This window comes from Triplophysa rosa, linkage group LG14 (assembly GCF_024868665.1).
Source record: "Triplophysa rosa linkage group LG14, Trosa_1v2, whole genome shotgun sequence".
Classification (NCBI taxonomy): Eukaryota; Metazoa; Chordata; class Actinopteri; order Cypriniformes; family Nemacheilidae; genus Triplophysa; species Triplophysa rosa.
The window spans coordinates 9,679,458-9,692,850 of record NC_079903.1 but is presented as its reverse complement, the minus strand read 5'-3'; the positions used below and the strand labels follow the sequence as shown (position 1 = coordinate 9,692,850).

The window sequence follows — 13,393 nt, the reverse complement described above, 5'->3', positions numbered from 1 at the left end:
TGAATCAGTCGGCCCATTCTCCTCTGACCTCTAGCATCAACAAGGCATTTTCGCCCACAGGACTGCCGCATACTGGATGTTTTTCCCTTTTCACACCATTCTTTGTAAACCCTAGAAATGGTTGTGCGTGAAAATCCCAGTAACTGAGCAGATTGTGAAATACTCAGACCGGCCCGTCTGGCACCAACAACCATGCCACGCTCAAAATTGCTTAAATCACCTTTCTTTCCCATTCTGACATTCAGTTTGGAGTTCAGGAGATTGTCTTGACCAGGACCACACCCCTAAATGCATTGAAGCAACTGCCATGTGATTGGTTGATTAGATAATTGCATTAATGAGAAATTGAACAGGTGTTCCTAATAATCCTTTAGGTGAGTGTATATTGTATTGTCATTGTGTTGAATGTCTGTACTAGAAGCTTCCAACACCAAAGAAAATTCCTTGTGTGTGCAAGCACACTTGGCAATAAAGCTCTTCTGATTCTGATTCTGAAGTTATGTGGTATAATTTCAGAGAGCATGGACTGCAGTTTTTTCTTTCCACAGTAGGTGAAACAGACTCTTTGTGTTTTCCTTGCACTTTTAAACTGTTTACAACTTATTTCTTACTACTGTACACAACACGTTTTCTGTTAAATCTAATCTTATTTGTCTTTTAAAATATACACACGTATACCACAATACATTACGCGTGTGTGTGTCACCAATGCAACTTATGATTTAGAATAGATTCTGTTATACTCCGACACAGTAGGTGGCAATAATGAGTATCCAAAGGTGACGTTATTCGACCAAAAGCCGGAGCAGAATTACCATTGAGAGGCAAAGCTAATGGATGTTGGTTCGAGACGCTGCTTATATTCCAACAGGGGGCGCATGACGGCTCAGAAAGCCATATATTCCACAGAGCAACATTAAATTCCTAGAGGTTTTTTGCCTTTCTAAAGCTATTATACACTATAAACAAACTCGATTCGATTAAGTCCCAGAAATGATATATGATATATACCGAAATTTGTAATCTGTATAAATGTTTTTGCAGTAACCACGAGGGATTTCCATGAGCGCTGAGAAAAGTAACACGTGGTATGCTTCAGTAGGTGCTTGCTTAGTATTTTACTCATTAATAATTGCCCTGAAATATGAAAGATGATCCAAATGACATCGAACATTTTAAAATAAATAAGTACCATCCTGGCTAAACGACACGCGACAACTCCCGGACCACGAAGCCCCGCCCATGTTAGATTTCTCTCTGGCACCGATTGCCATTCTTCTCGCTTACTTTATTTCTAGAGGAAAGGCTCACCATGAAGTAAACAGATGTTTTTAGTGTCTAGAATAACATTTAACATCTTTCACATCAAATAACCATGTAATTTAGGAGTGGGGCCGTAAACTGAAAATCAAAGCAGTCAACAGCACGTTAACGAGCGTGTATAGAGGCATCCTGGCGCACATTGGGCGTGTTGACAATATTTTACGCGATCTGTCATTTGGCGAAATGACCGCAGTTGTGTCGATGCAGAGGAGTTTGAGATGAACATTTTCTTCACTACAGTACGTAACGTACAAGAGGCCCAAAACTGAACAGGTCTGTGTTGATTCATTTTTACCATAGGCTATATAAAGGTGTCGTTATATTTTTGGTCGATGCAGAGATTTATATACATTAACATATCGTAATAGTAACTAATAATGTTCATTTAGAAATGTATTGTGTTGATGCGTGTTACGCGGTTTCCTTTAGGGAAAGTAGGGTGTGAATCTTTAGGTTGACAGCGAATCGATTCGCTTCACGATTCATTGGTTTTCAAAGTTGTAAATTCACAGCGATGTGATTCAGAGTATCGTGCATTTATAAGGTTCTTGAAGGATTAACCATAATGTATGCAAATTGTTTACTTGTTTATTATTAATGCTATGCTTACTATAATGAAAACATATATAAAAAAGTGCATAAGATGCCTTTACGGTTGAATGATGTCTCACGTTAATTATACATTAATTATAAACTGTTGAAATAAATTAAGCTTTTCTCATTTTTTTCAATATGAGTATTAAAGTAAATATGTTCATTATTTATAAGAACTATTTAAATCAGAAGACCAATGAATCATTGCACTGTCAACAGGAGTTGAATCATTTGAGATTGTTCTTTAACATCAAACTCTTCTAACCTCTTTCCAAAGTCCTGCACCCAATGGGTTGCTTGTTTAGGAGGCTCATACAGGGAGGACATCATGAACCTGAATGAGAAGAAACCCAACAAGTGGTGGACTGAACCCGACACGTTTGCCATGTTGGCACTCATAGAGCGAATGGGTCTGGTCCACGAACTGGATAAAAAACGCCAGCGCAACGAGTCTCTCTTCCGCCGCCTCCGTATGAATCTCACCAAACGTGGCATCCACTTCACCGTCACCCAAATCCGCAACCGCTGGAAAAGCCTTAAACACAAGTACCGCAAGATCAAACTGGCTAGCTACCGAAGTCCCGCCGCACGCCTCTCTGCCATTGAGTCTTTCAGATATTTCCACATGCTGGATCGCATGTTGGTGCGCAGACCCAAGGCTGGAAATGAGGAGGACGAGCTCGCAGATGATCCTGTAGGACGGTCACTTGCGGACCTGGATGACCACACAGACAGTACTGTTACCGTTTCTCAATTGTCATTGACTCTTTGCATGAATCGATGGATTTTACACTTTGTTTGCTTACCCTCATGTCCTTCCCAAGCTGAATGACTTTATTTTTTCATGTGGAACACAAAATAAGATGTTGAGTGGATTGCTCTTTTCCCAGAATAGTGAGGAACACTTTTGAGGTCTTAAATCATACAACTTACAAAAGATTTCAATAAAAACGTTATGCTATATTCCAAGGCTTTTAAAGATATACGAAATATAAGTCACACAATTCAGTGTTTCGTAAAGTTCTGTTTCTCACTCAAAGCTATTGTGTGGCTTCTAAAGACTTGAAATGCAATGCATGAGTGCTATGGAATACTGTAGTTTTATACAGTTATGTCATCTTTTGGAGTGTGACGTTTGTTCCCCATAGGCTCTCATTGTATGGAGAGCATATTTTTGTGTTTCACTGAGGAAAAAAAATTATATAACAAAATGTTCAGAAAGAAATACAGCTGCGGATAAAATTAGAAGACCATTCCAATTTTTAATTTAATCTGCATTTCTAGATGTATTGTGGCCATTCCAGTCCAGTGTCTGTTGGATTTCAACAAAATCAAACCACAGGAGTGACAAAGTCATCCAACAGCAATGTGAAAGACTGACAGCAAGACAAGACGCATGAAAACTGATGAAAATCAAGATTATTACATAAAAACATTTTTTTGAACTTTTCTTAAACACATGTTGAAATATACGGTTGCTTAAAAATGAACTTGTTTTCTTTGCAGTATTTGAGGTCTGAAGAAATACGGAGCAATTTGACCTGTTTCTCCAGTTTCCATTTGCTGCAAATAAATGCAAATAGAAAAATATATTTTTATTTGAAATTTGGTAGAAATATTGTTAGTAGTTCCCAGAATGAAACAAAAAGATAATTTTACCTAAACATATACCTAGAAATAGTAAATTCAGAAAAACTTAAAATGATTTTGAAATGGTCTCTTCATTTCTTTCGCGGCTGTATGTGTGTTTGGAATGTCATGAGGGTAAATTAAATGAATGAAGATGAATTTTCATTTTGCATGAGCTTAAGGTTTCCTTTTTCTAGGGATCCACATGCTAATCACATATACTGTAGTCTACTCCTATATTAGCCTGAATGATCTAAAAGATTTCTTGTCAAAACGTTTGCTGTCATAACTGTAATAGATGTAATTGCTGTTTCCTGCTCTAACAGATTCATGGCTTGAAAGCATAATCCCTAAATCTGAGCCTGACAACATGACTCCTAAATTAGACACTGACGTGGACGAGAATGAGAATCCAGAAGATGTGGCGAGCTCCGAACCTCCAAGTTGGGCTTTGGGACCAGATGAGGTGATGACTCTTGGTTTGTCAGGAGAATATCTCTATGCAGTGAAGAATCTACCACCATCCCTATGCAATCCCAACAGTATGGAAAGTACAAGAGAGGCGGCTGACTTCAGCCAAGATGATTTTCCAGGTGAAATGCTGGTTAAGTTCTTTCGGTCAAATATGCCATGTCTTATTACAGATGGTTTTGTAGCACTTACGGAGATTCAGGCAAACAGAAAAAAGTTCTTCACACTTGTTCTTAGCATAATGTAAGACTGTGGTAACAATGTTCGTCTTTACATTTCTCAGCGGGAACATCAGAGGACACCAGCAGCCTCATCCTACAGCAACTCACCATTTTGAACCACCGCCTCGGAGAACAGCTGGCAGAGCAAAAAGCCTTCCATTGCACCATGCTGGGCATGATGGATCGTCAGATACAGGTCCTGGAGCAGCTCTCCAACTTCACCAGGAACCACCAACCTAAGGCTGAATCTACTGAGACTGACTCCTCCATCAGCCAGAAGGTTCAAGATGCCCTGCTGAGGATCCTGGGGCAAATGCAGCAGACTCAAACACAGACGCTTCAGTCATGTGCCCTGTTACCCATGCCCAAGACAGAACCTACACCCTCTTCTTGGAAGGTCTCTGTGTTGGAGGTTCATAAGTCACCCACCGCTGATTTAGAGTCAGGCGGTGACACTGAGAACTCTCAAACCGCGGAGGTGTTCAATAACGGCAGCCCACCTTCTTTAGAGATTTCATCGTCAACCAAGAACTCTGTTTTACAGAATGGATTGTGTCATCACAATTGAATGCTTCTCTTTTGGGACTCTTTATCATTTAGAAACAGTTAACACAGGCCTTTAGTCCATTAGATGTTTTAAGAGGCTGTTTGATATAACATCTGAAACATCAGTATTCATGGTTGAGTTTGTCAGACTTTTGACATCTACATTTAGCACTTTTTCAGTTTTCGTAGGAAAGTATTCAATGTTCTGATGTTTTAATCAGCGATACGTTTTTGTAGAAAAAAGAACAATAGACTTATTTATTTACTTATTTTTGATTTCTAAGTAACAGTTGATCAGAATTATAGATGACAAGTAACTTCAATGTTTAGAATTTGCAGTTCAGACAAATGAAGCTTTTTTGCCTGTAATGAAATATATTGGTCAGTGGTAAGACTGAAGATATGTAAAAGTTAAATTTCTTCCAGTTAGGTTTGGCGTATTTTCCCCTTTAGACATACTAATGTGCAAGTTTTAACTTTTAAGGATGATTTTAACATTTACCTCATGTAGTTTAGTATAAACTTGATAAGTCTGTTGATTTGATAACTCAATAATTGCTTGCCTCTAATGATAAACCATTTCTTTTAATATTTGCCATGATATTGTCATTATGTATGACTCAAAGTTTTACAAACAAAACACCCACAAAATATGGGATGAAAAGTGAAATTATGCAGCATATTGTTTGATTACACTGGTATGTTTTATGTTTGAATGATAAAAATTATAATGAAGAAAAAAGTTGATTTTGATGCTTTTTATTTACAATATTTATAATATAAGTCAACATACTGTTATAGTATGTAAACTTATTCTTCTTCTGAGCACAATCTGTTGACGTAACTCCTCCTAGAGCTTTCAAGCTACAACCATAAATATTTCCACAAACCTTCAGACTGGTCTCACGAAGTGTGTTATATCTTTTCTAACTGATCCGAGTTCTGGTTTTCGAAAACCGAACTTTCAAAACCACCAAAATTCCCACAGACTTAAAGCGGCCCTAACACACGCGGTTTCTGCCAATCTCATATTAATCTTGAGTACCTATAGAGTAGTACTGCATACTTCGTATCTTCGAAGAGTATTTAGTTTGATCACATTTATAAAAGAGAGATACAGCTGTACGATTATTTCATACGGTGCGTGCGGGGGGGAGGAGTTCTGATGCAGAGATACAGTATAGGTCTGGCTAAACGGTTGCTAAACTAATCTGTTTGGTTGCTATGGGCGTGGCTTGGCAGCTGGCAATTGATAATACTCTAAGCCACAAGTGAAACGAACCAACCCCCATGTCTCTACGATGTTCTGATGAAGAGATATAGGTCTTGTTAAACGGTTGCGAAGTTAATCTGCTTTGTTGCTATGGGCGTTGCTTCATAGCTTCATGAAGATCCTGAGAGACTGAATGGTTGCCCAGGTAAATTGAGCCCACCCACTTGTCTTTACGACACTGTGATGCAAAGATATCCATCTGGGCCTTTTATAATGGTAGTCTATGGGATCGGTTGCTAGGCTGCTGTAAATGGTTGCCATGGGCGTGGCTTCATAGCTTCATGATGATCCTGATAGACTGATTGGTTGCCTGAGTAAAATGAGCCCACCGGGACCGGATGCTGTAAATGGCTGGTATGGGTGTGCCTTCATAACTGCAAGATGATCCTGAGAGACTGATTGGTTGCCTGAGTAAAATTAACCCGCCCCCTTGTTAGACTGTATTGCGAAGATATCCCACCTGGGCCTTTTAAAATGCCTTATATGGGCATATTTCCTGTCCCATTATAAGTCTATGGGGAATTTTGGGTGGTTCTTACACCCCAGGGGTACAACTTACACCCCATTGTGAGGTGTTTTTACAGAGCCTGCCAGCTTCTTCAAACATGGTAACCTGCAAGTTTCTACCACCCCCTCGCTCTGAGTTATGAGCCGTCAAAGTTTGTTGCAATGTTAAAGGGGTGGTGCAACGTTGTGTGCAACATTCTGACTTCTTTACAATGCTAAATGTGCTGTCTTCTCATGCTTAACATGGTCAACTTGTCAAAAAACGAGTTGTGTGTATTACGTAGTAGTTCTGTGCTCGATACACTCCCCCAGCGATCGTACAGGTTTCGGAAAGTTTTTTTTTCGAACATATAAAACTGCTTCGTAACAATTTTTCTTAATCTCTTATTGGACAATTCTCCCGGAAAAGCACGCCCACGTGGCAGCAAGGAGAGCAGGAGAAGGAGCATGCGCAGACGTCACTTTCACTTGTGTACAGGAGAGAGAGAGAGGGAGCCTACGTTCACGAAGTTCAGGTGTTTGTTTGTTCACTGCATTTGGGTGATGAATGTTATGTAAACGGTGGATATAACGCTGGATTTGGAGATCGTTTGAAACTGATATATGGAGCCGTCCCAGCGCTAAAAGATGCCGGACATGAACCGCATGCAGTGAGTGAAACTGATGTGTGTTTTGTTGGCAATGGGTGCGCACGTGCTTTAGTTCCCTATATCTTATCCCAGTTTTCACAGACTGGGGTCATATATTATTTGTTTCCATCATATTAGAAAATGTTAAACCGAAAACCTTTCAAACTATTATAAACTGTTCAAGACAGGCTTTGTCAAGCCAACCTAAAGTTTGTTCTCAAACTTTACTATCTAGTATGATATTACGATTCTACACAGGTGGTCTTCAGTATGGCATATGTGGTCTTGGTCCCCTGTAGTGATAGACTTACTACATTTACCAAATTATGCATGCAGCAATACAGCCTACATGCAGATCAGAATTCATTCCCAGAGCAATGCACACAACTTTCCCCCCAAACTTTTGTTTCTAGTGTATACAGTACAACCTTTCTTTTACCAACAACATAACATGACATTACCAAACTACAAATGTTTTTTTCAGAGACCCTACACCACTCCCCAGTTTTGAAAAGAATTGTATTTTATAATAGGTAAATTATTGTTGCATAATCTTTTAAAATAATAGTAAAATAGTATGCAGCGCACAGCACAGTTTGCAGTACGCGAGTTGTTGCAGTTATATTCCGCAGCACAAGGTGGCAGTATCGGTTATTTCTGTCAACTCTACAACCGAGTGAAACATATGACGGATTTGATCTGTGTAGCTGCTTCTTTATAAATGTATTTTTATTTCATGACTAAAGCTACGTACAAGCAGTAAGTATTTTAAAATGTGTGTTTACATTTACAAGATATGATTTAGAAAAAATGTTCCTTGGGGTTGTGTTTCGAATAAATATGTTAAATAACATAAAATCCGGTGTCAGTAACAACATGCTAAAGATCCTTGCTAACAGGCATCAGTTTTGACAGTAGTGTAAACATTACAGTAACATCATTAGATGGATGCAGGTAAATAAAATCCAATAGAAACAGTAGTTCTGCTATATATTATTTTTGTGCATCATTTTAGCGTTTTGTATAAATGCACGTATATATTGCGATCATGTCCACATGACTTATTCATTCTTTCAGCTATGGCAGATGATGTTTTGTTTGAATTCCTCCACATGGAGATCGTGGGTCACGTTTACAAAGAGCAGGCGACCCGGGAGGACATTGATAAGGTAACATGACAGGTTCTTTTTATTTATTTGTTTATAATTTTTTTATTGAATAACAATATTATTGGAACCAATACAATTAGTGTAACCATATATATATATATATATATATATATATATAACAAAACAAACAAGTAAAATGAAACAAATAAAACAAAAAGTAAATAAAAATAGCAAATTTTGCTAGGGGGAATAAGCAAAGTTACTGTATATAAATACATGAAAATAGTTACATGCCTGTAGAATATGACAAGCTTTCTGGTTTTCGTTTTTTTTTAAATGCTTATGTTTTTTTTCCTAAGGAAAGAGTGACGTGTGTATCTACTCTAGAAGCAATGGGCTTCAGAGTTGGACAAGGTTTGATCGAAAGGTTTACAAAAGACTGTCCCAGTTTCAAAGATGACTTGGACATTATGAAGTTTGTTTGTAAGGACTTCTGGAGCACCATCTTTAAAAAGCAAATCGACAACTTGAGGACCAACCATCAGGTCTGACTTTTAAAAGCAATGCAATAATAAAGAAGTGCCATTTTAGCTATGATTATCATCCGTTTTTTTCTCTCTCTTTTTTGTTGCAGGGTACATTTGTCTTACAGGACAATACATTTGCATTGCTGACACAGTTTTCTATTGGAAAGCAATACCTTGAAGATGCCCCTAAAGTAAGAAACTCTATTATATAAATATACTATAATATACNNNTATATATATATATATATAATTTTTTAAAAATTTAATATATTTTTATCCTTTGTTAGATCGTAATAATGAATCTCTTTGGTTTTTTTTCATTGTAGTATTTAGCTTTTTCTTGTGGTATGATTCGGGGAGCTCTGTCCAATCTGGGCTTGGAGGGTGTAGTGACTGCAGAGGTATCTGTAATGCCATCATGTAAGTTTGTGCTGTCTTTACAAACGTGTTATTTTTACCTACGTAACATTTAAAATATTTGGAGCTGTTTAAATGTTATACAAATGAAAGCTTATTCAAGGTTATGTGACATGTGTTTACTATCTTTTTACATGTTTGTTGTTTGTAGGTAAATTTCAGGTTGTCATTCAGAAAACCTAGAATGGACTAAGCAAACTATGAACAGCCATGTTTCATCAACTTTAATGTGAATTACAAGAAACAAGATTCTGAATGTTTACATCCGATAGGCTCTTTACAATGTTATTTTTGAGACAGTGCTGTTACATTCAGTGAGACAGTATACACAATTGCTGTTTTCTTATATTTCCAATATTTTTATTTTCCAAATCCCTTAAATTGAAAGTTTTTATTGATAATGATTCTAAATGTCATGCTCTGCCTCTTCATTACAGTAAATGAATAATTATGATAATAGATGGATATTTTCAAAAATATGACAGTCTGGCTGTTTTATATTTTATACACTTTTTGTCTATTTAAGACAATAAGAAATATTTGATGTTAAAGGTTGGATGCATTTTGTCACAATTATTTCTGTACATTTTCAACCAGTAACTACAGCTATCTAAACCGTAACACAGACAATTTGCAAGTCAACATTTATCTGATTGATTATTTAATCGGTTATTTAATCGTAAATGTTACAGAAGAAATTATTGGACTTTTCTAAAACGGCAAGCAGGTTTGTCTTTTAAGGTGAATTGGGACATGGTTTTAGTTGTGTTTAGATACAAATATGGGTTCTTTTTTACACCAGAAGAGGGCAGCGTTTGTCAACCAGGTCAAATACCTCCTGACAGTGAAAACCTCAAAAGTTTTTTCTTTAATGATTTTGTATACAAGCTTCTTGCACTTCAGTTATTCTAAGATCTCTTTACAGCTGGTACCTCGTTTAATCAAAGCTTTGGTTGTTTTTGTTGTTTGTAAAATGTATAAATGTCTGAAATTAGGTCATTGGACAGTTTGCTTTCTGTATACTCTGTTTGTTTGTTGTTACTGCACATATCTGGAAAAAAATATAAATATTAAAATAAATGAAGGATTTCAAAATACAAATGGTTGTCTGGCTAACAGAAATAAATTGGGAAAATTTACTCACTTCCATAAAACAGAAACTGCTGAATAGTGAAGAAATACTTTTATTATATAGTATGTAGTATTCCTGACTTCTTTTAGTATAGATGTAGATTTGCTTTATCTAATGGACAGTAATATTTTAGCATTGTTCAACAAAATGAAAGTACAAAATGAAAAGTTTTTTGTTTGCATTTTGGCTTTGATGCATAGAATATATTAAATATATCATGAAATCTTTAACTATAGTAAATATATATACTGCCATATCTTTGCACTCATATTTCTTGCATCTGTATGACACACAGTTTTATAACAATAATTCAGAAACAACAGAAACATTTAAAGGGAGATTTGGACAAGAAACATGACAGTTTTTATGCAGAATGACAAGTTGTCATGTATGACTTTTGTGTGAATCTGTAAAGAAAAGCCAGTGCGATAAAACGCCACATGCTCTTTTCCCGTTCATAGAAGCCAGGCTGTTATTTTGTAACTAATTTGTAGTTTTCCCCACGTTTTCAGACATCTAGTGTGTAAGGTCGTGCTCTCTTCTCCCCTCGATTATTTGTCCCAGAAACCTTCTTCTGCTGCTATAAGAAACAAAAAAAGTGCCGGGCTTAAATGGAAGGCCCGCATAAAGAACTTTAGGAAGGCTTCCCCAGTGAGAGGCCATTCATGTGCTCTCTTTTGTGGAGCGGTTTTTCCTTTGCTGCCGGCAGAGGTAAATAAACGCCCTCATCCAGAGCGCCAGCTGTCTCTCTTCTCCTGAGATGTCATGAAAGGGTTAGTGGAATAGCCTAGACAAGAGGGTCTGCAGCTGAGCCCGACAACCGCCAACTTAAAACACATCATGTCCAAGCAAACCTTAACTTCTCGAACTGTTTTGGTTACTTTTGAACCGATAGGTAGCAACTCTTTTTTTTTTTTTAATGGCAGTTTGTTTGCCTTTCTTGTACACAAATGCAGTTGGTGCAGTATTTAGATAATATACTGTATATCATATTTGTCTTACTCAGAACTCTTGTATAGGAAAAGTTACTGAATTTCTCAACGTAAATAATTGAACTAAAACTCTACTGTGGCTTATCAAAACATTGTTCTGGACCAAATTTGCATGGTGTCATTGTTTTTAAGACAGTTCCCTTACCCCAACTGTTTGTAGATTGCTTTAGAAAAAAAGTTACATTGTTACTGTACATTGTAATCTTTTCAGTCCTCTCAATCTCAGAATTTTCTAGTGAATTGTTGCATAGGAATTTCTCAGTTGGCTCAGTTTAAGTTTAGTAAATGTTCATGTCTGGACTGTTGCTACAATTGATACATTTTTAAATGACTGAGCCAATTGAAAAAAATATATTCAACAAGTCCCTAGAAAGTTCTGAGTTGCACAATATAAAGCTTTTTTTTTTTTGAGATGAAATATTAAATATATGACCTATGAGTTTTGTTTCATTCTGTGAACTACTAACAATATTTCTCCCAAATTTCATATAAAAATATATTTTCTATTTGTATTTATGTGCAGAAAATGAAAACTGGAGAAACAGGTCAAAACAACAGAAAGATGCTCTGTATTTTTCAGACCTCAAATACTGCAAAGAAAACAAGTTCATATTCACTTTTAAGCAACACAACAGTAATATTTCTACATGTATTTAGAAAACTTTTTTTTACATGATAACCTTGATTTTTATCACAGTTTTGTGAAGCTGTCTATCTTTCACATTGCTGTTGGATGACTATGTCACTCCTGAGGTTTGATTTTGTTGAAATTCAATGGAGACATCTAGAAATGCTGAGTAAATGATATTTTGAAATAGTCTCTGTCTATCGCAACAGTGGAACATGGTACAAACAACTGTTAGATCATGTAATCTTAATTTTAATGAAGGCTTTGTTTTAGCTAAGTTTAACAGTCTGTGTCATAACAATGTCTCCTGGATGAAAGATTCCCTGTTTTCAAAGAGCCCATCTGCCAGTCGCCTGTAAGACTGCTTTTAAATGCGTTTTATTCCGCATTCCTTTGGCTAACTTGCATTCACTGAAAATCAATACATGGCGGAGCACAAAAATGATAAACTACAGCAGGACAATACAATCCACCCACTCGTGTGTCTTTCTCTGCACCCACTGGGCCTGTATCCTGCCCTCCCGTGCACTGCTCCACCGCTGCTGGTGGTTGGGGTGGGGGTTCGAGGGGTGTATGGGACTATGGGAACTCGAGTCAGTGAGACGAGCTGCAGCTGGTTTGTGAATGCAACAAGAGGAACACAAAATCCCACCAAAACACTCTACTGGGTTAAGTGCTCGACTTACTGCAATGTCTTCACGGGCCGTCTCATTAAACCCTATTTAGTGTACTGGACGGGAATTGTGGGACATTGTAAGGTCAACAATAGTATCAATCACAAAACTATTTGGTCTTTAAAATTATTTATCATGGAGCTTTGGAGAGATTTGGTTCTTCATTCGCATACTGTAAAAAATATGACGTAATATGAAAACTGAGACAACAACAAAACATAACATTTTGAGTACAGGTTTAAGTCAAAACTTTCCAAACTTTTGGTGTTGTACATGTTACAATGTTTATGGTCCCACAAGAAAGCATCTGTTTCTTGTAGCCGTATTACACTAGATCATTTTGTTCTTAAAGAGTCACAAAGCTATAGTTTGGCAATGAGAGACAGGCAAAAATGGGGTTTGTCCTCTATGTGGGTCGTAGAGATAGATAGAGAGAGAGAGAGAGAGAGAGAGAGAGAGAGAGAGAGAGAGAGAGAGAGAGACAAATCCGTGGACCCTGGATGAGGGGTGAGTGGGAAAAAATGCATTTAAAAGTGGCAAACAATAACATTTAATTTGCCACTCTGATTACAAAAGGGAGCCAGGCAGTAGTGTCTTTGTAAAAGAGAGAGAAAGTGGTGCACAATGCCTGGATATCTGCAGTCTTTCTTTTAACAGTGCTGAAAGGATTACACTTTTAAAAAGAAAAAAACCAAAGACCTGTACCTAATCACTTCCCCTG

At 37.2% G+C, this 13,393-nt stretch overlaps 2 protein-coding genes across 2 annotated transcripts; both read left to right on the top strand.

Annotated features, from left to right (window-relative positions):
* Positions 1-1,303: 1,303 nt before the first annotated feature.
* On the top strand, positions 1,304-5,516 carry si:ch211-116o3.5 (uncharacterized protein LOC325902 homolog). Its single transcript, XM_057351161.1, has 4 exons — positions 1,304-1,596; positions 2,195-2,651; positions 3,873-4,139; positions 4,301-5,516. The coding sequence occupies exons 2-4, from the start codon at positions 2,246-2,248 to the stop codon at positions 4,804-4,806; spliced, it is 1,179 nt and encodes a 392-aa protein (XP_057207144.1). The 5' UTR covers positions 1,304-1,596; positions 2,195-2,245; the 3' UTR covers positions 4,807-5,516.
* Positions 5,517-7,849: 2,333 nt separating this feature from the next.
* On the top strand, positions 7,850-10,341 carry trappc6bl (trafficking protein particle complex subunit 6B, like). The gene is made up of 6 exons (XM_057351350.1): positions 7,850-7,952; positions 8,271-8,362; positions 8,662-8,847; positions 8,937-9,020; positions 9,156-9,249; positions 9,398-10,341. The coding sequence occupies exons 2-6, from the start codon at positions 8,273-8,275 to the stop codon at positions 9,427-9,429; spliced, it is 486 nt and encodes a 161-aa protein (XP_057207333.1). The 5' UTR covers positions 7,850-7,952; positions 8,271-8,272; the 3' UTR covers positions 9,430-10,341.
* The last annotated feature ends 3,052 nt before the right edge of the window (positions 10,342-13,393 follow it).